Source organism: Gadus morhua, chromosome 19, assembly GCF_902167405.1.
Source record: "Gadus morhua chromosome 19, gadMor3.0, whole genome shotgun sequence".
NCBI lineage: Eukaryota > Metazoa > Chordata > Actinopteri > Gadiformes > Gadidae > Gadus > Gadus morhua.
This window is the reverse complement of record NC_044066.1, coordinates 15,355,567-15,380,570: the sequence shown is the minus strand read 5'-3', so window position 1 is coordinate 15,380,570 and position 25,004 is coordinate 15,355,567. Positions and strand designations below refer to the sequence as shown.

The 25,004-nt window shown below is 47.4% G+C and overlaps 3 protein-coding genes across 6 annotated transcripts; 1 reads left to right on the top strand and 2 right to left on the bottom strand.

The window, feature by feature from the left end:
* Positions 1-2,342: 2,342 nt before the first annotated feature.
* Positions 2,343-7,468, bottom strand: creld2 (CRELD disulfide isomerase 2). 2 transcript variants are annotated; one of them, XM_030342204.1, is made up of 10 exons: positions 7,104-7,468; positions 6,832-6,914; positions 6,389-6,499; positions 6,208-6,299; positions 5,587-5,763; positions 5,196-5,294; positions 4,291-4,374; positions 4,032-4,127; positions 3,362-3,514; positions 2,343-2,829 (listed from the first exon to the last, which is right to left on the bottom strand). In XM_030342204.1, the coding sequence occupies exons 1-10, from the start codon at positions 7,239-7,241 to the stop codon at positions 2,771-2,773; spliced, it is 1,092 nt and encodes a 363-aa protein (XP_030198064.1). In that variant the 5' UTR covers positions 7,242-7,468; the 3' UTR covers positions 2,343-2,770. The 2 variants fall into 2 exon arrangements, with proteins under 2 accessions (XP_030198064.1, XP_030198065.1); XM_030342205.1 differs by having other exon boundaries at positions 2,343-2,826.
* Positions 7,469-7,956: 488 nt separating this feature from the next.
* On the top strand, positions 7,957-16,021 carry alg12 (ALG12 alpha-1,6-mannosyltransferase). Its single transcript, XM_030341475.1, has 9 exons — positions 7,957-8,132; positions 8,637-8,769; positions 10,506-10,679; positions 11,111-11,305; positions 11,477-11,580; positions 12,268-12,491; positions 14,014-14,183; positions 14,798-14,873; positions 15,324-16,021. Exons 1-9 carry the CDS (start codon positions 7,974-7,976, stop codon positions 15,571-15,573), a joined length of 1,485 nt encoding a protein of 494 aa, XP_030197335.1. The 5' UTR covers positions 7,957-7,973; the 3' UTR covers positions 15,574-16,021.
* Positions 16,022-16,132: 111 nt separating this feature from the next.
* On the bottom strand, positions 16,133-24,095 carry zbed4 (zinc finger, BED-type containing 4). Of its 3 annotated transcripts, none has more exons than XM_030341472.1 (2): positions 23,938-24,095; positions 16,133-21,025 (listed from the first exon to the last, which is right to left on the bottom strand). In XM_030341472.1, exon 2 carries the CDS (start codon positions 20,816-20,818, stop codon positions 16,994-16,996), a length of 3,825 nt encoding a protein of 1,274 aa, XP_030197332.1. In that variant the 5' UTR covers positions 20,819-21,025; positions 23,938-24,095; the 3' UTR covers positions 16,133-16,993. The 3 variants fall into 3 exon arrangements, with proteins under 3 accessions (XP_030197332.1, XP_030197334.1, XP_030197333.1); XM_030341474.1 differs by having other exon boundaries at positions 23,795-23,947; XM_030341473.1 differs by lacking the exon at positions 23,938-24,095 and adding an exon at positions 22,993-23,764.
* Between the last annotated feature and the right edge of the window lie 909 nt (positions 24,096-25,004).

Here is a 25,004-nt window from a genome sequence, read left to right as displayed (position 1 = left end):
TTGACTACACATCACCATAACATCGAAGCATACAGTTAGCCAGACACGCTAAGCTATGTTGGCGCTCGTCATCTCTCTGTTGTTGGTGCCGGCGATAACTCTCATGATATGTCGTGGATGGGCGAGAAGGCTGCGTTTGGGGTTTCCTACGGGGTGAACCAAGGGCAGGAGATGTGGGTGTTCTTGGGGTTTGGGTGTCAGACTATGAAAGGCAAAAACAGAAACTGAGAACAGACTACAACAGCTCATTCTTTACAAGATCAAAGCAGTCTGTCTCTTCTTCTTTCATTCCTGATGGGACACATCACAGAGTAGAACACACACACACACACACACACACACACACACACACACACACACACACACACACACACACACACACACACATGTATGAACAAAAAACATGCACATGCAGGCACATAAAAAACAGCTTTAGTTATACACACACACACACACACACACACACACACACACACACACACACACACACACACACACACACACACACACACACACTCTTGCTCACCCAGAAGAGAAGACTAAATAGAGAAAAATGTGCGTGCGAGCGTAATTCTCGGAGAACCACACACACGGGCACAAGCGGAGAGATCAAAGCGGAGTGAGGTAACGTCTGCCTGGGTGCTGATCTCTCCTAGACAATGGAGTACTCTCCAGTATATCTCTCTGCCTCTCACAACCCTCCCCCCTCCCTCTCTCTCTCTCTCTCTCTCTCTCACCATCCCCCCTCTCTCTCTCTGTCTGTCCCTCATCTCACCTCTCTATCATCTCACCCCTTTAACCTTTACCTCATCTCACCCCTTTCTAACCTTTACTGCATCTCTCTCATCTCTCATCTCACCCCTCCCTCTCTCCCTCATCTCACCCCTCTCTCATCTCACCCCTTTCTAACCTTTTCCTCGTCTTACTCCTTTCTCATCTCACCCCTCTCTATCTCCCCCTTCTCTCATCTACACCCCCCCCTTCTCTCTGGCTCTGTCTCTGTCTCTCCTTCATCTCACTCCTCCCTCTCTCCTCCATCTCCCCCCCCCTCTATGATGTCAGGGGGGTAAGATGGGTTCATTCATGATGTCATCTGCCCCGTCTCCCCCCCATCAGTTCTGCTTCAACACAGTAGGACTGCTGGGTCCGTATCAATCCCCGTCCATCCCATCCCAGTCTAACCAGTGTCCTGAGGACTGGGCTGCCCTAGTGCCCAAGGCGAGCCCACATAATCCCAGTACTTCAACGCCTCTGATGCCCCCATCCAAACCCACTGGTCCCATCAACACGACTCTGAGCTCTTGACACTTACCCTTTGACCCCATGCTAATTGCCCAGCGCTCACCATAATGTCCTCCTTGTGCTCAGGTGTTCAGCCGCCACACGCCCGCGCGGTCCTCCCCGCTGGAGAACGCAGTGTCGCCGCCCCGCAGGATGGGAGTCGATCTGCAGGTCGACCCGTCGGGGGCTTCCGGTTGGTAGTTTGAATCCCGACCAGGTGATGAGGAAGCAGTGAGAACCGGACTGGGTTCTGATGAATATGTCGACCGTATAACGCCTATCGCTAAAGGTGTGTGTGTGTGTGTGTGGGTGGGGTCTTCACTTGAGTCAGACTCGACAGTCGGGCACAAGAGTGTGCTTATCTGTGTTTGTGTCAATGAGTGCAGGTGTATAGCCGAGTGGTTTGTAGGTGTGTGTGTTTTGTTTGTGTGTGTATCTGACTGGTTTGTATGTGCGTGTGTTTGGTGTGATGTTTGTGTGTTTTACATGGGTGTGTATACAAATGGGTTTCGTTGGAGTGTTTGTGTGTATATCCGAGTGGCTTGGAGGTGCGTGTTTGGTACGTTGTTTGGTGTGTTGATTGTGTGTGCGTTGCATCCGTGGGTAAAAGGGGTTTCTTTGGTGTGTTTACCGGTGCAGGCAGGTCGAGACAAGTCTGTCTGTTGCTCAGAAATGGTGACATCGCTCCAAAACAAGCTCATTACTCAGCTTAGAGATCCAAACCAGTACATCGGCACCCAAAATATATCAGGCTTTCTGCTTAAATCCTAACAGCAGTAAACATGGGGCACTTCTATCCAATGCGACGTAGTGAATTCAGATCAATGTCATTAAGAGTTAGGGGCTAAAAAGCTCGCTCAAGGAGGCCTACAGATTGACTGCCGACATAGGGGGTCAAACCCAGAACCTTCACGCCGTTTTCTGTGGAGCTCAACAGTTATTCCACGGGAGAGTAGGGCCGCCTGGTGGCCAGTGGCTGACACTGCAGGAAAGATTGAATATTCACTAAATTGCCACTTATTGGCCTATATTAATAGTAAACAGGCATGTTGAACTAATTATTTTAAGCAAAATGTTAGTTTATTTTTATGCATAAATCTTAATCCATTTCAACAAATCGGAACCACATTAATTTAACATTACATCTTTATTGATACCAGCGTCGTAATGCAACAGTTTAAAGACGGTAACAAAGGAAATACATCGCATGACAAGCAGACGGCAGAAAACGAGCGCGTGATAGGTCGACGAGATCTTCGGCCTCCTCCAATCCACAGGTAGAAAAGTCCTCCTGGCCGGAGAAGGACGTCTGTCCATCTGGACGTGATAAGTGCTGCATTGTTCAAAGTATTTTTAAAAGTCCCCCCCCCCCCAGACAGCAGGGTGTCGAGGGGGGGGGGCGGGAGGAGAACCGCTGTCTGAAGGCTCTCAGCCAATAGGAAGCACCACTTCTCATCCGGAACGGTTCCTATTGGTCCGTTTGCTGAAGTCAAAGGTCATCATGTGCTTGTGGAGGCTCAGTCGCCGGCTCTTCCTCATCCGGCTCTTCTGAAGAAGATGAAGGTAAAATAAACAATACTTATCATCATGAACGTCATTTTGTTTAGGTTTAATGCATCTTACAGTTGCCGTTAAAATAAATAATTGTACACATTACTACGCTGTAACTACTGCTTCTTATATAACTGTTAAATGTTCCACAAAGACATGACTTCCGCTCATTTCGTGAAGGTTAATGTCAGGTTCTAGTTCAGATTGGATGACTAACCCAGGGGGTGTATTGTGTACCGTGGTTACCAGTTCCTGGTTACCACGGCTGTACCAGCAGAGACACCAGACACTTCCTGCAGCTGGCCAACAGACTGGTGCATCGCTATGGCAACCAGACTTTCCCCGTTATCGCCCTTGCAACCAGACCGTCCCCGTATCTCCATAGCAACCAGACCTGCATCCCCACAGAAACCTGACCGTCCCTGTATCCCCACGGAAACCAGACCATCCCCGTATCTCCATAGCAGCCAGACCATCCCTGTATCTCCATAGCAACCAGACCCCCCCCCCCCCTGTACCCTCGTCTTACCCGACAGGGCGCGGGGGACGCACCCCCCGTCCCGCTCCTCGTGGCCCTCGGCGCACACACACAGGTGAGCCCCCGGGGTGTTGACACACTGCTGGTGGTCCGCCGCGCACACCGCCGCCGCCGCCCCCCCGCCGCCGGAGCACTCGTCCACGTCTGGGGGGAGGGGGGGGGGGGGGGGGAGAGGAGGGGGGTTAGAGTCCACTGCTTCAGGTGGAGCAAGGAATAAGACCGTCAGTTTTGGGGGTTTGATTTGATTCCCTGTCCAGCCCAACTGGTTGAGCAAGGCGTTAGCTCTGCCAGGATGGAGGGTTTGATTCCCTGTCCAGCCCAACTGGTTGAGCAAGGCGTTAGCACAGCCAGGATGGAGGGTTTGATTCCCTGTCTGGTTGAGCAAGGCGTTAGCACTGCCAGGATTGAGGGTTTGATTCCCTGTCCAGCCCAACTGGTTGAGCAAGGCGTCAGCACTGCCAGGATGGAGGGTTTGATTCCCTTTCTAGCTCAACTGTTAGGGTAGAGACTCTAGAGGTAGATTCCCAATCGGGGGCCACCCACGCTGATAATGGATGCAGTCATGGGATTGTAAGTCCCTCTGGATAAAAGCAGTAGTGTTTCATACAAGAAGGAACAAGGAAGCGATGTTCTGCAGGACGTCACGTGATCCGGGCCTCACCTGTGCAGGTGCCCTCGACGTCATGGTAACCGGCGGCACAGTCCCGACACCCGTTCGCCCCGGCGCCGGTACAACCGGAACACACCTTGTCACACCCTGACACACATTATGGGATGGAAGAGCTCATCATGAGACCCAGACTGTACAGCTGAAATACAATCCTTCCCTTGGTTTGAGTAACCAGATAGAATACATTAAAAATAGTAATACATAATATTTTAACTGAAATACAATCCTTCAGTTGGGTTCCATCTCTCACCCTTGCAGGAGAAGGAACCGTCGTTGTTGATGCAGTACTCCTCTTCACCACAGGGGGCCGGGTCCTTGGAACACTCGTTCACATCTGTGGAAGGAAATCCATATCAAGCGAAAGGTCAGATAAGATAGATAAGCTCGATACGCGGGGCGCCTGAGTCGGACTGACCATTTATTTTGCAACAGTGTTTTTCTCTTGACTTATGAGATCGATATTAATTATTTGATTGTACATTAACAATTAACATCATATACACAATACAGTTAAAGCAATAAGTGAGCTGAAAAATCGGCAAAGCTAATTTATCAGACAAAATATCTGCATTATCCATCGTTAATATCCATCATTCTTCTGAATTAAAGACAAACTGTAAACCGCATAGCCATGAGCATTATTTGATCAGTTATCAGTAAAACGATTAAGCACTTTTCTTTGATACATTAATACTCAGAACAACATGGAAACCCCTTTGAGTAGCAGACTGAAAGAAACAGGAGATATCATATCTCCAGGTCACCATGTTAACCCTACACCACCCAACAGACTTATCTGATCTCTGTATAAAGTACCGACTGCTTCCACAACCTGCATTAACCTGAACAATCTACCCTCTCAAGGTCAAGCAAACACACTCCTAAAGCATGACGCGGCCGTTTTCAAGATTAAGGTTTGCTCAAACTTCTACCTTGACTTTGGGAAACGGTTGTGGAGGCTAAAACAAAACACAGTTCAATAAACCCTGCAGACCAATTCTGTCATTCATCAATGTTTAGAAGTAGAAGGGTGTTCAAATTGTTCAGTGTCTCTTCAAGATATCAAGAAGAATCACAGTATTTACTAAGGGAGGGAGACTGAGGGATAACTACTACCAGCAGCGGCTACATTGACTGACATGGCCGACGTCTTACCGACACAGGCGTCCTGCTCGTCTTCTTCCCAGCCTGCCTTGCACTCGTCACAGTCCTGATTGGTTCCCCCAGAACAAGACTGACAGGAGGCGTGGCATTCTGAAACACAAAACAAACAATAAAGTTGTGTTTAGACAATTTAAATGGAAACACAGCAATTTCCCAAGAACTAAATGCCCTCTTCGGCCGACAAATCAATCCGCGGAATAATTCCCAACAAATTGTCTTATTCTTGACCCCTTCTGCCCCTCCACATCCCCCTAATCTCAGACGATAGCGAATGCCCTCTACACGTGATAGAGCTGCAACTGTAGCTCCATCACTGGCCACTAGAGGCTGCTACAGGGAAGCTGTACACAGTGCAGCACTAAGGAAGAGGCTTCCAGCTCACCTGAGCAGAGGGTGAAGGTGTCGTTCTTCACCTCGCCGAAGTAGCCGTTGATGCACTCCAGGCAGGACTCCCCCTCGTAACCGTGGTTACAGCTGCAGTGGCCGTCGCCGCCCCGGGTCGCGTCGCCATCGCACGCCCCGTTGCCATGGCAGGGGCGGTCCGAGCCCCCCACGCAGTCTGTGATTGGACGATGAGACGGAAGGTTAACCGGAGAGCACAACACACAACCCCCCCTCCACCTGCATCCCTCTTATGGGATGTTAATCTTCTAGTGTGTTCTCATTGTCAGCCTGACATCCTACTATATAGGATGTGGTCAAGGACGTGATGCAGGATACTGTCTCTGTCTATGTAGATATGTATAACTTATGACCTTATAGATGATAAATACATGTGAAGTCTTACCATCAGGTACAGTATCAGTCTGTGACATACATCTAGCTAAGTGTAAGGGCATTGCCTCTGTTGTGGCTGTCTATGATGATATGCATCTTCATGACATTATAGATGATATGTGTGAAGACTTTGAGCATCGGTTTTACCACCAGGTACAGTTAGGTACAGTTTCAGTCCGTGCCGTGGGACATTCATCAATCTAAGTGCTACATGAGCTCCGAGTACCTTTGCACTGTGGTCCATACGCCCCCTTAGGACAGCACACCTTAACGGACTCCACACAGAACCACTTATGGAGGTCCGGGTGTTTGGCCTTCCTGGAAAACAAGACGGGAACGTGACTCCCCCTGGCAGGACCAGAGCAGCGGGGGAACGTTCATCCACACATCCGGACGCACGCGCCTACCTCTTGAACCACCAGGTCTCAAACAGGTCCTCATGCTCCTCCACCATGCGGTTGCACTCGAAGCTGCTGCTGTCGCACACCGCCTCCAAGATCTCCGTCAGACGGATCTCACTGGGCAGAACAACGACGTCATACTACAAGTCATACAACTCGGGTAACCCAACACTATAGATCGAAGCCTCCACTACCAGCACTAACAATAGTTACAATGGTAACAATGGTTATACCACTTCTACTACCACAACAGTTGAAATATAAACTACATTAAATACTAGTGGTTATAATACCCCTGAGACAGTGTCCATAGAAACTAGTGCTGCCAGAGTCAATATTACATCTGCAGATACTATATTCCGTCCAGGAGGGACACTATATCTAAAACTGGTCTAGTACTGCAAGACGAACCCATAGAGAGAGCACAAGCATCTAATGTGAATCCTCACCTGGTTTCATATTTTGACAGCGTTCTCTCCTCCCAGGCAGTGTTCCCACCACCAAAGCCCTGCTTTGCAGTTCTTTCAATCCCCTTAGAAGACACACACACACACACACACACACACACACACACACACACACACACACACACACACACACACACACACACACACACACACACACACTAATAAGAAATAAAGTATCATCCAACATCAGCAGACCAGACGAAGCCCACCACGGATGTCCTATGCATGTAGGGATTACGGCATATACAACCTACCTTTTTGAAGTTATCCGTCACCTGTCGACAGGTAGTGCACGCGCTTTTCAGATCTCTCTTGGCATCAGCCGTCCGGGAGATCCCAAGCAGCAGCAGCAGACAGGGCAGCAGCAGCAGCGATGGACGGATGGACCGCATCTTCACAAGCTGGGAGAGATCTCATGCACAAAGTCACCCCTCAGAATGAAAACATAACCCCGTGCACGGCTCTGCCAGCTCACTTAATGGGCCGTTTTAATCATTCAATCTAAAGTTGAAGGTGTATGTACATATGCAAAGAACCGTTTTATGTTATTTACATGCCGGCTAGTGTGGCTCAAAAACGGTACCCCTTGTGTTTCCGCGTCAGAACTGCTTGTGGGATTGTGGCCTGCGCTGATTGGTCCTTTTGAAGCGTCAATAACGTCGTGGAGCAATCACATGGCGCCACGCGTGGGGCGTCGTCGCTCTCTGGCTCGCTACACGTGGAAAAACCAGGAACGTTAAAAAATAAAACAATTGTAACTTTTTATTTCATCGATTACATTTGAAAAATATGTGCAAATATAAAGTGTAAAATAAAATAAATAAATAAACGTATTAATAATTACATATAAAAACCAACATAAGTATATCAGCCAACGAAAATAATGTGCTGTATTTGGACATCTGACTAAACCGGAAGTTGATTTCCGTTCCATTGTCATGTGGCAGAGAAAAACCTTATTAGCTTTTTATTTCCTCGGTTACAATAAAGAAATACGTGAAAATATAAAGTGTAAAATAAAAATAAATTCATAAATAACATATAAAAACCAACGTAAGTATATCCGTCCACCGAACGTATTTGGACATCCGGCTAAACAGGAAGTTGATTTCAATGCCGCTGTCATGGCAGAAAAGAGGACAGATTCTGGGCTACTGCTGTTGTTGTTACTGATTTCTGTGTCTCTGTTACATTTATTCATATGCCCCTTCTCCAAAGTGGAAGAGAGCTTCAATCTGCAGGCAGCACATGATATTCTGTACCACAGACTCGACTTTGACCGGGTAAGAGTCTGGTGTGGTCATGGTTGTCTCTGGTGCAGAGCTCTGCAGAGATGATTAACTTAAACTTTATGTGTGTGTGTGACTTGTTTTATATTGCATATATTTAAATTATCAATTTATATCCAAGGACTTGAGTAGTTTACCTTTATATTTGAGATTTGTTTTGTATTGCATATATTCATATTATGAATGTGTATCCAAGGACTTACTTTATTTTGGGCAGTTGGTTTATATTGCATATATTTAAATTATTAAGTTCTATACAAGGAAAATTGTCCGTTATGGATCCCACACTGGAAATTCAGGTGTCACAGAAAGAAAATAGGAATAGGAATAATTACAGAAAATACACAGACAATATACACAATAAGAGTCTCAGAAATGATATGACATTAAACTGAAAGTAGACGTTATCAAAGCTGATGTATTTAGTAACCATTTACAGTTATTCATTTGTATCTTATATAAGAGGCATAAAATGAGCACTGATTGTGGTTCCTCCAGTACGACCATCATGAGTTCCCCGGCGTGGTTCCACGGACGTTCCTCGGGCCGCTCTTCATATCCGCCCTGGTCTCCCCCCTGGTGGCGCTGTCCTCCCTGCTGGATGTACCCAAGATCTACACGCAGCTGATGGGTAGCTCATCCATACCATAATAGTCATTCTCATCTTCACGTATGGTGCACCGTTGTCAATATAATTGTTATGACCTTTATTTAGTCATTGTGGTCATAATTTTTACGATAATCAGTAACACTACAATAAGTATAAATTAATCAAACATTCATTAACATTAGTTAATGCGGTATTATACAAGGGGGGCCTAAATCCAGCGATCTGATTGGTTCCTAACTGTTGTATAATGAGCGTATACATAACTGCTATGACGCCCGATCATTTTGTGAAAGTATCACTCCGCGCCTTGAAGTGGAAACCGTTACAACCGTTCTCTCGGAGGGACGCTAAAGTGTGTTGCATAGCGACCGTCGTGCATTTTGAAGGCAGCCAGGAGGGACTACTTTTTGGTAGTCTTTAATAAAACGGCTACTTTGACTTTCGTTGTTTCTTTTTAAATGTAGTGTGTCTATGACTTTCGTTTCGCCATAACAGTAACCGTTGTATAAAAGCAATAGATCACTTCAGTCAGTGGCATGTGCTCATTATACCACTGTGAAGGGGGTCGCCGGCCCTCCGCTGCGTGTCGGGGCCGGACAACGCCCCTTAACAGTTGTATAATGAGCACATACCACAGCCTGGCATGATCTATTGCTTAAATAATCCTCAACTGACAGATAAATCTAAATGAATTAAAGGTCTAGTAATAATTTATTAATGGTGTTCATTTTAACTAAGGTAATTTATACATTATTTAATAGGGTTAAGGTTAACCCTATCCACGACCGCCATTCTAATGTGATATAATTAAGCAATAGATCACGCCAGGCTGGGTATGTGCTCATTATACCACCACTGTATAATAATGATTATACAACGGGGGAGCTAAATCCAGCGATCTGATTGGTTCCCAACTGTTGTATAATGAGCGTATACATAACTGCTATGACGCCCGATCATTTTGTGAAAGTTTGCATATCACTCCCCGCCTGGAAGTAGAAACAGTTACAAAGTAAAACATATGTTGGATGATGGAGAGCGTGTAAATGTTGTTACTCCGGGAGTGAGCAAGGCGATGGAGAGTCTAACGAAAGCTTAGGCACACGGCGAGTGAACTGCTCCATAGGATAAATTGCCGGCGAACCGCTCTATCGGAGCCTTCTCTCGGAGGGACGCTAAAGTGTGTTGCATAGCGGCAGCCAGGAGGGACTACTTTTTTGTATTCTTTAATTAAACGGCTATTTTGACTTTCTTGGTTTCTTTTTAAATGTAGTGTGTCTATGACTTTTGTTTCGCCATAATAGTAACCGTTGTATAAAAGCAATAGATCACTTCAGTCAGTGGCATGTGCTCATTATACCACTGTGAAGGGGGTCGCCGGCCCTCCGCTGCGCGTCGGGGCCGGACAACGCCCCAGTCGTATAATGAGCACATACCACAGCCTGGCGTGATCTATTGCTTAATTATAACTGCATTGACTAATGTTAATTCATGGTTAATTAATGTAACCTTATTGTGAAGTGTCCTCCTTTTTGTTTTAGAAATAACCAACATACATGTTTGGGCCAGAGTTTAAGCCAGAGTTATTATTATTATATAAAATAGCCTATAAACCGGACACAGCTCTTCATTAATAATGCTATAATAATGCTATACCCTGATAACAAGCCATCCATCCCATCATGTGTTTGCGTCTCCTGACCCACCCTGCTGTGTTGTGTTGTGTTGTGTTGCGTTGCGTTGTGTTGTGTGTGCAGTGCGTGGCTGCCTTGGAGCGTGTGTGGTCGCGGCCCTCTGGCTCATGCAGAAGGAGGTGAGGAAACAGTTCGGGTCGACGGTGGCCGCGCTCTTCTGCCTGACGTGTGCGTCGCAGTTCCACCTCATGTTCTACTGCACGCGCACGCTGCCCAACGTGTTCGCCCTGCCCTTAGGTGAGAGCCCCCGCAAAGTACAAGCTGTTACAATTTCTGTACTTTTTAAGAACATTGTCGTTACTGACACTCCTATTATATTCCAAAAGTGGATCTTTCTCATAAGCAGATAGTTTGAGTAAACAGTCTTTCAGTCAGCACTGATTTTGTATACATTTGTTTTCATGAAGAGAGAGAGAGAGAGAGAGAGAGAGAGAGAGAGAGAGAGAGAGAGAGAGAGGGAGAGGGAGAGAGAGAGAGAGAGAGAGAGAGAGAGAGAGAGAGAGAGAGAGAGAGAGAGAGAGAGAGAGAGAGAGAGGGAGAGAGAGGGAGAGTGTGAAGGTGGGAGGGAGAAAGAAAGTTTCCATGCTTGTATCAATAGTGGTAAAAGTTGAATAGATAGAAAATAAGGTTTCTGTTCCTCTTTAACTCCGCTCGTTGCTGCCCTCCAGTTGTGATGGCGTGCACGGCATGGATGGCCCAGAGGCACCGCCCCTTTATCGCCCTCTCAGCCTTCGTCATCATCGTGTTCCGGGCGGAGCTCTGCCTCCTGCTGGGGCTCATGTTGATGATGTCACTGGTCTGGAGGAGGCTGAGTCTGTCTGAGCTTTTCTGCTGTGCCGTGCCCGCCGGGATACTAGCACTGGGTAGAGAGACACACACACACACACACACACACACACACACACACACACACACACACACACACACACACACACACACACACACACACACACACACACACACACACACACACACACACACACACACACAGAGAGAGAACGTCCTCCGCTGAACCTCTCCCCATGTGTCTGCAGCTCTCAGCGTGGGCGTGGACTCGTTTTTCTGGCGCAGGCTCATCTGGCCCGAGGGCCAGGTGCTGTGGTACAACACCGCCCTCAACAAGAGCTCCAACTGGGGAATATCCTTGACCACCGCCCGGAACCATCCCAGACTCACACACTCCGGCAGGCTGTCGTTACCATGACGCTTCAGGCGGAACACTCTGTCAGACAGTGTTGTTTGGTGGCATGGTTTTGTCCCAGGAAACTCCGCGGTCTGGATCAGAATCAGTGTGTTCACTAATGAATGAGTATGTTCGCTCGTCCATTAGTGTGTGCACTCATTCACCGGTCAGCTTGGCAAGCAGCTGATTGGGTGATTGGTTGGAATGGAGATGGGCGTTCCTTGCTACAGCTTTCCAACTAAAAATGAATGGCTCCATTGTCAATGAAATTATGAGATGGCACTTCATTGATCAGATGGGAAATGTGAGCACAGCAGCAGAATGTACAGGGTGGGAGTAGAAAAAAATAAAATAAATATTTTTTTTTTCTTTTTTTTTCCACTCCCACCCTGTACATTCTTCTGTTGCGCTCGCATTTCCCATATATATATGCATCAATAAATTGAGACCCTAATAAATCAATATACTGTAAATGAATAAAAACTATACAACAATATAAAATATAAATATACCAATATGAGTTGGAAAAAAGAAACGAACAAGGGGAAAGTTATAAAATTACTTCAAAATAACGATAGAGCAAAGCCTCCCGGTGCGCTGTCCCCACTGCACCCCGGCCCTCTCCTTGACTCCCCGCAGTAAACCTCGCCCTTCCTGTGGTACTTCTACTCCGCCCTGCCCCGGGCGCTGGGCTGCACCCTGCCCCTGGTTCCCCTGGGGCTGCGTGACCCCCGGACGCGGGCCGTCCTGCTGCCCTCGCTGGGCTTCGTGCTGCTCTTCTCCCTGCTGCCGCACAAGGAGCTGCGCTTCATCATCTACGCCTTCCCGCTCCTCAACCTGGTGGCGGCCCGGGGCGCCTCCTACATGTGAGTACGCACACTGCCGCGCGTAGGACACCTTCTACGGCTGCCTGATTATGGGAAAAATCATAATCACGATTATTTTGGTCATTATTGAAATCAGGATTATTCAAACGGTTATTTTTGAGTTTGAAAACATGTTGTTTTTATTCAGCATGTCTCTCTGATCTTTTTTTTTGTAACAGAACTTTGAAATTTCGCCTTAAAAAGAATACACAAAATGTAGAAAAAGAAAATGATCCAGTCTCAAAACGATATAAAGATATGTATCCAGCTGTTCTGCCCTTTCTATAAACCATAAAAAAATCCCTTTTTTCTCACCAGCGGCCACTCAAAGCGCTTTACAATATCGCCTAACATTCACCCATTCATGCACCCGTTCACACACCGACTGTGTGTGTGAACCGTGCTCGAGCTAGGGGGAGACGGAGATCGAACCAGTGACCTTCCGGTTGCGGTAACCCGCTCTACCTTCCCATCCCCAGTGATGGTGGGGAACGGGGGGGGGGGGGGATGTTCTGCTAAGTGAGGTTCTGCTTGGTGATGTTCCAGCGAGTCCACTGTGTCGGTGGCCGCAGCCACTGTGTTTTGCTTTTTAACGTGAAGAGAAATACAAGCAGGATAAACAGCAGTGCAAGTCCGTCAGACTGTTGAACTCTGGGGCAGGATGGGCCAGAAATAATGCAAATTAATTTTTGGTTTACATTTTATCTTGTTTATTTCATTGTCCTATTGGTCTATATCTATTGTATTTTTTTAATCTTTGCAAACAATCAGAATAAAGTACATTCTATTTTGAGTATTACTACTACTACTACTACTACTACTACTACTAATACTATGCAGAGCCAAGCTCCTAGCACGAGGAAGGCCCCAGGTGAATGCTAAACATCCTCTCTAGCGTTGCTGCAGAGTTTCTCTGGGTTGTTTCTTCTCTCCAGAACAGAGAACTGCCTCTCACACTTTTAACCACAGGCGCTGGTTTCACAACACGCCACACCAATCATCCTCGATCCGTACGTGCGCGGTGGTTAGAGGTGTGTGTGTGTGTGTGTGGAGGGGGTTTCTCATCTATTAAAAGTGAGAACACACTGAGGTGCACTGCCAGACAACGTGTCCACATTATTATATTGGGAAAGAGCTTAGTGCTTATTTATGGTTCCTGTTGCGTCCTTTTAAAGGGTATTTTCTGGTGGAAGTTAAAGCTTCTCTGCACCAGTGTTTGTTAAACTTCTCCGTTTTCACTGAGAAGTCATCATGCAGCTGTTTTTTCCAGGCAAGGTGGATTCCCCAAATCAGTCAGTAAAACAGAGACGAGAACGCAGTCAACCAGAACTGATTCTCACGGAGCAGTTCACTCACTAATGACAGATGGCCATGGCACGGGAAATGTTGTTGTCACAGCAGAAAGTACTGAACAGTACTGAATGACCGGTTGATGCAATGAGGTGTGTGTTGTAAGTGATTCATACAGCGCTCCACTGTTTTTGTTGACTCTGTGGTCGTCTGCCTTGTCTTCACCACACAGCCTGAGCAACTATCACAAGTCCTGGCTCTACAAGCTGGGTTCGCTGCTCGTGATTGGTCAGCTGCTGGCCAACGCCGTGTTCTCGGGCGTCTCTCTCTACGTCTCGCACTACAATTACCCAGGAGGCCGAGCGCTACAGGAACTAGACCGGCGGGTCCCAGCCACCGCAGGTTGGTCTCACTTTCAGGTCACCTCATAGGCTCACATGACTTCCTGTTCCGTGGAACCGCGGTCAGTGAGGGCTCTGGGTGGTTTCACTAGTCAGGCTGTTGGTCGATGAAGAACGGTTTAGTTTTGTTCATCAAATACATACATCTCATAGATTAATTTAACTTTTAAATAGACTTACGTTAGTCTGAATAATATTTTCATATTGTTGATTGACAACAAATTAATATAGACTATACCAGAATTAAGAATTGACTAGAGGGTGTCTAAAGAATATATTAGAATAAAGAATAAGAATCTAGATAAAAGGATTCAAGGCTCTCAGCCTAAGAGTTCTGGGTCTCAATGTTTACTTGTAAGTTGAACCTAACCCCTGTCTGCTCTTCAATGACCTTGGACTTTATTGATTTCCTTTGGTAGGAGTTTCAAGTTTATTGATCATTTGCAATTCAATAACGTAAATAAAATACAGACATGATACAATAAAAGATCATTACTGAAATAAGAGTCCAATCGGGAAAAATGGTACTATGAGTATTATTAATGTGGTGTTCTTGTCTCCTTGTTTATGAAACATCGTCCGAACACATCCTCACTTGACCCCCGACCTAAACAGACGTCTGGGTCCACATGGACCCCTACGTGGCTGAGACTGGGGTCTCACGTTTCCTGCAGCAGAGCAGCATCTGGAGGTGAGTCCACCCTCCACCTCCTACCTGCCAGGGCTGCACCATATTGGGAGAACATCGTATTGAGGACAAAAAATGGACATGGAAAAATAAATAATAATAATAGTGAAAAAATGAAATAAATCTTAGAATAAATAATGAATCATTGTGTTATGGTTGGGGTGATTTAGTAGCGTTATACACTGGTTATACAGACCTTAATGCTTGCGAATTAAATGAGAAAATAAACAATTGCAAGGCGATCTCGAAGTGCCTCATTTTGGTCCATGTCGCTTTTTCTAAAACCAAAACAATTCCATACAACTGACATCTTATTACTTTCCTAATTTCATTTAACATTAAGATGGCGTCTCGTTTCATTCCTAATATTAATATGGCGTGTCACGTCATTCATTATATAAAAAATGGCGTGTCCCTTCATCCATAATATTAACAAGGCGTGTCGTTCGCCAGATATGACAAACGCGAGGACGTGCGTCCCGGCCACGCGGAGATGAACACCTACTCCCACATCATCATGGAGGTCAACACCACCAGCCTGCGCCTGCTCCAGGACACCCACCCGCCCCTGGCCTTCATCCAGGGGTACGACCGGGTGGTGCTCACCCCCACCCAGCTGCCCCCCTTCAGGGTGCAGCTAGTAGACAAGGTGGTGATCCTGCAGAGGAAGGACTTCAAGGCCGCTCCTAGCGGCGGGAGATGACCGCGGACGTTGAGCGGTTCATGGGAAGCATCGGAATACTATGAGCGAAGTTGGCACTTTGTCGAGAAAATACGATTTTTCTGTTGTAGACACAGAGTTCTGTTGATAGTGTGGTGTATGATGAAAGGTGGAGTATTAGTCATAACATTACGGGACGTGACTGTAGGAGATTTCAGGGGTTTGCGCAGGACAGACGTCAAGGATCCTCAAAGTCCTGTTGGACCCGCGGAACCGGTTTGATTCCCGCTCCGAGCTATAAGGATAACATTGTTCCTATGCAAATCTACCATCTTGGTGTTCGAATCCAGATACGTAGCCGAGAAGGACAACTGAGTTGCCCAATCAGTTTCAAAATCAACAATGTTATCATGTAGAGTGGATACATTGGTGTGGTTGGGATCAGCTCTTATATTATTTTAAAGAATAAAATAGTAATCATAAAACCTCCTGACTTCGTGTTTATTAAGTACAATTGTGCTTTCTGAAATTTCTTCTGCTTAATGAATATAATCTATACATGCAATAATCTAGATATTTGATGCTAAAAAAGAGAATAATACACTTTTTATGTAGGGAAACCCTTTATTTACAGTCAACCACAAGATCTGCATGGCTCCAGTTTCAAAGCTAAAATGTGTAAGAAATTAGCTCCAGTCATTAATTATATAAAAATTACATTACTCAATCATTAAGAAAAAAATAACAATGAACCCATAATTTAATCCCTTGAAAAACAAATACTTAAAAATTGTGCTAAGAGACAAGTATTATCCACACAAAATCCTTATTCTGAAAATACAGCAATATTTTACATCAGCATATTAAAAACATTTGAGCAAGTAAAAAAGATCTCTCTAAATGACGGTACCATAAGCCACAAATTCACAATTAAAGAATTAAATAAAATATCTTTCAGTCACAGCATTTATTTTTGGAGTCAATGTTTCCACTTTAGAAAACAAAGCAACCTTTACTCAACTATGATAATCAAAAAAAAGCCCTGACTTGATTTTTGCGAAACTTATGAAGTATGTACAGCATTTTGACCTGAAGTAGTTTTGGATAAGGCACAAGGAGAGAGCAGACACGCACAAATAAAAATATTTAAAAAAGAAACTGAACACACATCAATTTACAGCAAAACACGTAACCCCTACGTCTACACTAAACCCCTCCCTGATACTCTGAGCAAAGAGCTTTCCATCACATCAGCTAGTTAAAAACAGTAGTACACATCAAACTCATCACAACCTCCACAGTCTAGCCTCTGCATTTGGGAACAAAAAACGAATCAGTGTTTAAATTGATATATTCTTTCATTACCCCCCCCCCCCCCCCCCCCTAACAAACAAACCCCCATTTCACAGCTATGCATCTTGGTCCCTGATAAAGGGTTTAACAAGTGACTGCTCTCTCGCGATCAGTATTGAAAGTAGATCAAGGGCAGGTTAACCTTGAGGAACAGCAGACCCTCGATGTTCTCCAATGACGGTCGCGGCTGGCCGGGCACCGAGCTGCCGCTGGCCGTGCTGAACAGGCTCTCGGCCGGCACCACGCTCGGCGGACAGCCGACGTATCTGGCGGCTACTTTGGCAAGGTCCGGCCACTGGAACTTCTTCAAGTTCCAGTAGTCCAGGGGGTCACAGCTTTGATCGAGTATGTCTTCCTCCAGGTACTCCAGCACGGCCAGCTCCGAGGACCGGGGCTTCTCCTCCTGCTTGATCTTGTGTCTGATGTCGTCCATGAGGGACCACAGGTTGTCTCCGCTGGAGCCGACGGCAGTCGCCGCCGAGGGGTCTCCGCCGCGGCCGTTGGGCAGCAGGGGTGTATCCTCGAGGGCTGAGGTAGAAGAGGACAGATTCAGTTCTCGGACGAGGTCTTGCTTGCACTGCTCGGCCTCGTCCTCGGTGAACAGTGAGGTCTTGTAGCGCGGGTCCAGCATGGTGGCCCAGGTGTACCGCGGGTCGCGGAGGTTCGCTGACATCCGGCCGACCATGGCCTCTTTGAGGGACTTAAGCATGTTGTCGATGCCCACCGTCTCGTCGAACAGCAGGTCCACCTTCCGGTTGAGGATGTGGACGAGTGGTATGATCTGGCCCAGGGTGGCCGTACGGGAGCTCATCTCCTGGCAGGCCACCTCGAAGGGCTTCAGTGCATTGCAGACCGACAGCATCACCTCCCACTGGTCGCAGCTGATCATTTCCCTGAAGTTACACTCGATGGACAGCTCGTCGATGGCCTTCTTCTGCTCCACCAGACGCTCCAGCATCGAGAAGGACGTCCGCCACCTGGACGGGACGTCCTGCACCAGCTGATTCTCCGGCAGCTGGTGCAGCGCCTGGAGCTTGGCCAGCTTCTCCTTGGCCTTGGCCGAGCGCTGCACACGCTCGGAGATCTTTCGCGCGATGCTCAGCAGGTTCTGCACCATCCGCTGGCTCTTTATGGCTTCGGTGACAATGAGGTCCACCGTGTGGCCGAAGCACAGCACCGTGGCACGGTCGCTGTCCTCCAGGGCGCCCTGAATGGCGGCGTTGTCCGTGACCGTGAAGCCGAGCTTGAGCCCCGACGCGGTCACCCAGGACTCCCACAGGTACTCCAGCTGCTTCTGGATGGTGAGCATGTCGTGGTCGCAGTCGATCTGCGAGACGCTGAGCAGCGCGGAGCAGTGGTAGTCCTGGCCCTGAGGCCTGAGGTTGGACTCGTACGAGGCCCAGTGGGCCGTGAGTGTCAGGTACTCCCTGGTCTGGGAGCTGACCCAGATGCTGGTGGTGAAGTGGACCACGCCACTCTCGGCTTCTTTGAGATGTGAGAGGACGGCGTCCTTCACCCGCTCGTACATGTCCGGGATGGCGGTGCTGGTGAAGTAGGAGGAGGACGGTGGGGAGTACTGGGGCTGGAGGTACTCTAGTAGTCGGGTGAGCCCGGAGTTTTCCACCAGCGCCGATGGCTGCAGATCCAGTGCGAGCATCTCTGCAATGAGTTTGGTGATCTTTTTGGCAACAGAGTGGTTTTCGTCAAACTTCTCGCCAGTCTCCTCGTACGACGAGGTCTCGGCGAGTTCCTGTTTCACTTGGACTTCCACAGACGGTTTGTTACCTGAGATAGTGTTGTTACTGTCGAGGACATGTCCATGAAACCGCTGCATATGCCTGAATAGGCAACTGGTGCCGAGGTTGGTGGTCTTCTTGCCCCGGCTTATGGTGCGGCTACAGTGCAAACAGACCACCTTGGTGGGGTCGGTGGGGGAGATGGAGAAATGGTTCCACAGTTTTGAAGTCTTTTTGCTGAAAACGGGCAGGGTGTGGGGCTTCTTCTCCGGGACTCGGTCGTCGGGTGCTTTGGTTGAGTCCGGTTCCGGTTCCACGAGGGCCGTGTACGGCAGGGGCGAGAGGTCTTTGTCGTCAGGGGCTTTTTGGTTTTTGAGGAAGTCCGGGTGGCGCCGCATGAGGTGCCTCATCAGACAGCTGGTGCCAAAGTCGCCCCGCTTGCCCCGACTGATGACGCAGGGGCAGTAGCGGCACAGCGCCTTGAGCTGGTCCACCGGGGACACGATAAAGTGGTGCCACACCTCCGACTTCACCCGCTTCATGATCTTCTTGTTCTGCTGGAACACGGAGTGATCGTGACCGAGGCTGGTGCCCCCAGGCGGTGGTTCCCCCCCGGGGGAGGAGTCCAGGACCGAGGCCTCGTCCCCGTGGACCGCCATGGAGAGGTTGAGGGAACTCTCCTGCCCAGACAGGTTCAGGGCCTTGTCCGGATCCACCTTCATCTCCATGCTGTCGTCCAGTTGTAGGGCTGTGTCGTCGGACATGAACTCAGGAGGGGAGTGGGGACCTGGGAATTCCTTTTTTATTTCCAGCACTTCCTGTAGTTGGGAACGAGGCAGGAGCGAGGGCGGGTTGGTGTAGGGCGGCGGGATGTGGTTGCCCTGTCCGTTCTCCTCGATGACCACTTCCTTGTGGGCCCTCCACATGTGTCGGATGAGGCAGCTCGTTCCCAGGTCTTTCCCGTTCTTTCCGCGGCTGAACTCGTTCATGCAGTGGATGCAGACTGCTTTGGAGCTGTCGGCGGGGGAGAGGTAAAAGTGTTTCCACACAGCGGAACGCCGGCGGGAACTCGAGCTCTTCGGGGTTCCGTGAAAGCGCTCGAGACCTCCGTCCAACGCGTCTTCGGCTCCGCTTTCGGTGGAATGTGAGAATGGGGGTGTGCCGATGGCGAGCGAGAGATCGCCATCGATGCCGGGCTCGATTTTGGGTTCAACTTTGGGAAACACTTCTTTGGACGAAGGATCTTGGTTGTCGGCGGACGAGGTGGACGGCGACGTCTTGTTTGAGGCAGGACTGAGGGCGAGCATCGACAGGTCTCCGTTTTTTGGCGAGTTGGGAGAGGGAGGTATCAGGGAGAAAGGGTGGGAGACCAGAGACGTGGGGTTGGAGGGTGCGTCGGCCCCCTCTTGTAACAGCACCGTGGGGTGAGCCCTGCGGACGTGCCTCATCAGGCAGCTGGTGCTGAGGTCCTTCTCGTTCTTCCCGCGGCTGAACTCCTTCATGCAGTACAAGCAGATGGCTTTGGTGCTGTCGCGCGGCGAGATGCAGAAGTGGTTCCAGGCGGGAGACTTCTTGCGGGGGTTGGCATTGCTTCGGATGGACGACAGGAGGCTCTGTGTGACGGCGTCCATGGCGACGTCGTACAGCGTGCTGGTGTAGCCGCTGAACAAGCTGCTGTAGTCGTCGTCCCGGGGGAGGTAAGGACCCGTCGAGCTATCCAGTGAAGACCTCTCATCTTCCTGCAGCTCCTCCTCCTCCATCCCGTTGACTTCTTCCTCCTCCACTTTGATACGTTTAGCTGCTGGGTCGCAATTATCCGTCTCGGGTTTGGGCTCGACCTCCATGGCCAGCTCTCCGTGGTCAGTGTCTATACTTTTGTCCGAAAGTGTCGGCGAGGCCGGAGGCAACTCCTTCGTCTTCTCGGGATCGGACTGCTTATGGACCTGGGGAGATACTTCTTCCTCCCCCTCCTCTTGAAGAGAAGGCGAAGGTTTCGCCGGCGTCGACGAGAAACCCGCGGTGGGCTTTGCGTCCGGTACTTCGTTGAGGCTCATGCTGTAGGACTTGAACACGTAACCTTCCTGGCCCTCGATCCTCAGACAGCTGCCTTTTGCTTCCCTTTTCTTCCTCTCGATGGCGCCGCTGAGGTCAGACGCTGTGTTCTCTTCCCCCCTCACAGACTGCTCCTCCCCCTCCATCTCACCACGGCGACTTCTCTCTGGGGGGGGACGGGGGGGGACACACACTAGCGTCTTCAAACAGGGGCGGTGATATAAGCTGGAGTAGTCATGTGTGTTTGGCTCTCAAGCTATCGTTTTTGTTGATGTTGTTGTTGACGTCTGGCTGCCAGGAACACAGGAACCCCTTCTGTCCTCCTCCATTTAAAACGTTTTCACCTCAAACACCTGGAGAGAGAGAGAGAGAGAGAGAGAGAGAGATGGGCAGAGGGGGGAAGGTCACATTAATTTCAGACACTCCAAAACCAAACTATAATGACCTTCCAGGAGGTTAAAGGTCATCCAGGTATACTGGGTTTGAGACAAGAGACATCAGAGGTGTTTACACACCTCTGAGAAAGGGTGGAGCTTAAACACACATTCATATATCCTCCCCTTCTCGAGACATATTTCACTGACCGATAAGCTTAATGCAATTAGGAATCATTTACAGAAAATTCAGAATTAATTGCATTAAATTTGCATCCTTACATAATAAATGGGTTTGTGGAGGGGGGGGGGGGGGAATAGTGAATGATTTATATTTGAACGTAAAATTAATATTTGGATATACATATTTCATAAAAGAGCAGGTTAAATATTTGGACACTGAATGCTTCATGTTCCAACTAAAAAATATATACATTCACGATATTGAACAAAAAACTAATATCACTGAATGCTTTTTATTTAAATTAAAACTGTAATATCTGTAAATTATTTACATTCAAAGTAAAACTAATATCACTGAATGTTTTTTATTCAAACTAAAACTGTAATATCACTGACTGCTTTATATTCAAATACCAATACCACTAAATGCTTAAATTAACCAACGCATGTTTTATAAGGCTTTCCATCAAGCTGTAACAGTAGGATGGTAGTTCAGCCTCCAGGCCTGAGGCCTAGCACCAACTGGATAGTCCAGTTAATCAACAAACCAACCCCCAACGACATCTACCCCCTAGCACCAAGACCAAACCACCCAACCTATGACCCTTAACACCCCCACCCCCCTGAGTGAAAAGAGGACTGACCTGCATTTGTTTTTATGAACAAGCGTAACAAGGTTACAGGCTAAGTGACCAAATAATCAAAGGACTGCAAAGTTAGTATCGAAATAGCTTAGCCTAGACTCACGCATTAGCAAACGATAAAGTATGCTGGGCCTTTGGATGGGAGGGGGATGCTTGTAAACCTTATAAAGATCAGTTTGCCCTCGATGACCAAGTACTGCAACAAGCTGACGAATGTAGCTCATACCACTGACCAGGTAACCAGCAGCTAAGCGGTAGCACTGACAGGTGAGTAGCTGTTAGCATGTAGCCCTGACCAGTTGACCAGCAGTCACATGCCCTCAGTAAACAAACTCAATGACATAACGTGGCAAAGGAAAGGGCAGGAATCTACTATCAAACTGTGTCTTTGTGTGTGTGGCATCTAATTTCTGTAGTACACTTTCTAAATCTTTGGATACAAGTGCCCTTTTCGATAACAGATTAGTGGGTTTTTCTGTCACCTTCTAGTCTGCAATATGAAGTATTGTCTTTTTATTTTGCAAAATACATTTTACAACCACTTGGAGTAAAACGAAGCTCATGAATGAATGAATCTTAATCCATCTTTAGTGTGGTGAACAAACTTATAGAAACGATAAAATATTCAAATGCATGCACGATAAGAAGGTTTTTGGTTAACAAAATATTGACCTTTCCAAAATATTAACATGTTTAAAACCCTCCAAATCTAAAAAAATAAATAAAGCAAATTGAACCACACTAAAAGTGTAGCCTTGAGTGTTAAACTAGTATTTCATCATCACAATGATACCATTAGATCTCTGAATTGTGAGAAAGAAAATACAAAGCTTTTTTTTCTAAAACAATACCCCAACGATGGATCAATGCCTGCAATAGCCATCATAGTACATGCATTCAAATGTTAATCATTAGTGTGTGTTTAAATAAAATCAATAAAAAATAAATAAAGTAGAAAGTGTACCATTAAACCACCTTTCAAACCAATACCAGCCCCATCACCCCACAAATACAAATAAATAAAGTAGAAAGTGTAACATCAAACAACCTACAAACTAGTACAACCACCAACACCCCACACCGGACCGACCAGTCCAACCAAAAACACCAAACCCTTACTTGATTACTTTGATCCGATCCTCGATCCCTGAACCATGAACCAAAACTCTTGAGTCGCGTTCTCCCGAACCGCTCCTGAACTGATCCGGATTGGGAAACACACAAAGAACCGAGAAAACAACACGGACGTCTCCTTAGCGCGTCAAACCCGCTTTTCCGGGTTTGGTCGCGAAGCAATACCCGAACCCAGGTCCTTCCTCAATCCTCCGTCTTACCACACTTCCCCACTAAGACACCAATAACGATAAATAATAATAAATATAAGCAACCAAGGTATATAAAGGGAAAATAATAATAAAACAATTCAACGGACGTTAAACATAATAATATTGGCCAATTTCGTAACGTCGCCGATTTACATCGTGTAATTGTACGCTTTAAAGTCACGTGTTTGGCGTAAACAACCGTTGCTTCGCGAGGGTTTCGGTTCGCGACCCGCAGGGACGGTTCGCTCCCCGACACCCAGGGTGGTGAAACAACATCTTCCCCTCAATAACAGGGTGGCTCTCCTGCTGTTCACTTAGCTTAGCCACCAGAGCTAACTAGCTTAGCCCGCTAGCCTAGGCTAGGAGTGAACACAAACAAGGCGCGTGGTGTTAACCCTTCTGTCACACGAACCCCCGACGGGAATCGATCGGAGCGATTCGGACGCAGTCCGACCGACACACCCGGGTCCAGAGTCAGAAGGTCCACCTTGACCCCCCACATGAAGTGGTCTCAGAACCACAACCAGTTAGGCCACACACACACATACACAGAGAGACACACACACACACACACACAAGGGACGTAGTAAGCCAACCTGGCGGTGCAGAACCAACCCCCTGTGCTGTGGATCACCACTCGAGATCCGGGTTGGATCAGGATTCGGCACGACGACGACGTGCCGACCCCTAAACGCACGTCCCCTAAACCGGAATCCCCCCCCAGATGAGGTATACGCACCGATGCGACGTGACGATGGGACCGGGTCGGGCTCGGCTCTGAACCGGTTAACGCGGAGACCGTCTGGTGGGTCCCGGGCTGCTTTGTCTGCGGCGGGGCGACCGGACTGCAGCTCCACACAGCGACCGGAGGAGCGCTGCGCTCTGGTGATGTCACCGCGGCCCCTCATGGAGCCGTCGGGGACACGGGTTCACGCACATTGAAATGAAGTGCTTAATGCTGTAGACTAAAACACAAACTTTCATGTATTATTGGTTGAGCAGAATATGAAGGATGAGTAAGAAAACTAAGGAAATTTGCAGATACGCGCCTAATTACAGATAAAAAAAAGAGGCAATGTTTACACCGGTAGTGCATTAAGCATGGGAAAAGCCAATGAATATATATTTAGATTATTGGAAGTCAATAGTAAAGTGAGGTTAATGTGAAGGTGAACGTGAGAGAGGGGTGACTGTGTGTGTGTGTGTGTGTGTGTGTATCTTATTAATGTATAGAGAGAATATATATATAGATATATATATAGATGGGCTATATTTATCTATATATCTCTATACATATATATATTTAGGATTTTTTTATCAAAACTATTTTTATTTAAATATTTGTCATACACCCAAATATTGAAATACGTTTGCAGCTCACATCTGTCGGTAAACTGTAGCGTTAGAGAAGGATTATCTATTGTTGTGTCGCCGCTTTGTTTGGATCTTAACGGGACGGCCCAGGAGCCGCGATAAAAACCATTGATCCTGTTCGTGTAAATGTATGTGCACGCTTACGTCTGTGCGCGCGCGTGTGTTTGTGCGTGTCTGAGACAGATGGGCCCCTCATTTTCTTTATTTATAAACCCTATTCCAATGAACAGCATACAAAAATACAATAATTCACACAATGAATGGAAACCCTTCCCTAATATAAAAAAAGTAACTGCATTAATTCCAAGGAAAAATAATAAATATCAGGGAAAAATAATTATATGCACAAAAATAAGATATAACGTAAGGTAATAAGGATACCTCATACAATGAGCTTAAAAAAGTAAAAAAAATAAAAAGATATTGATTTGT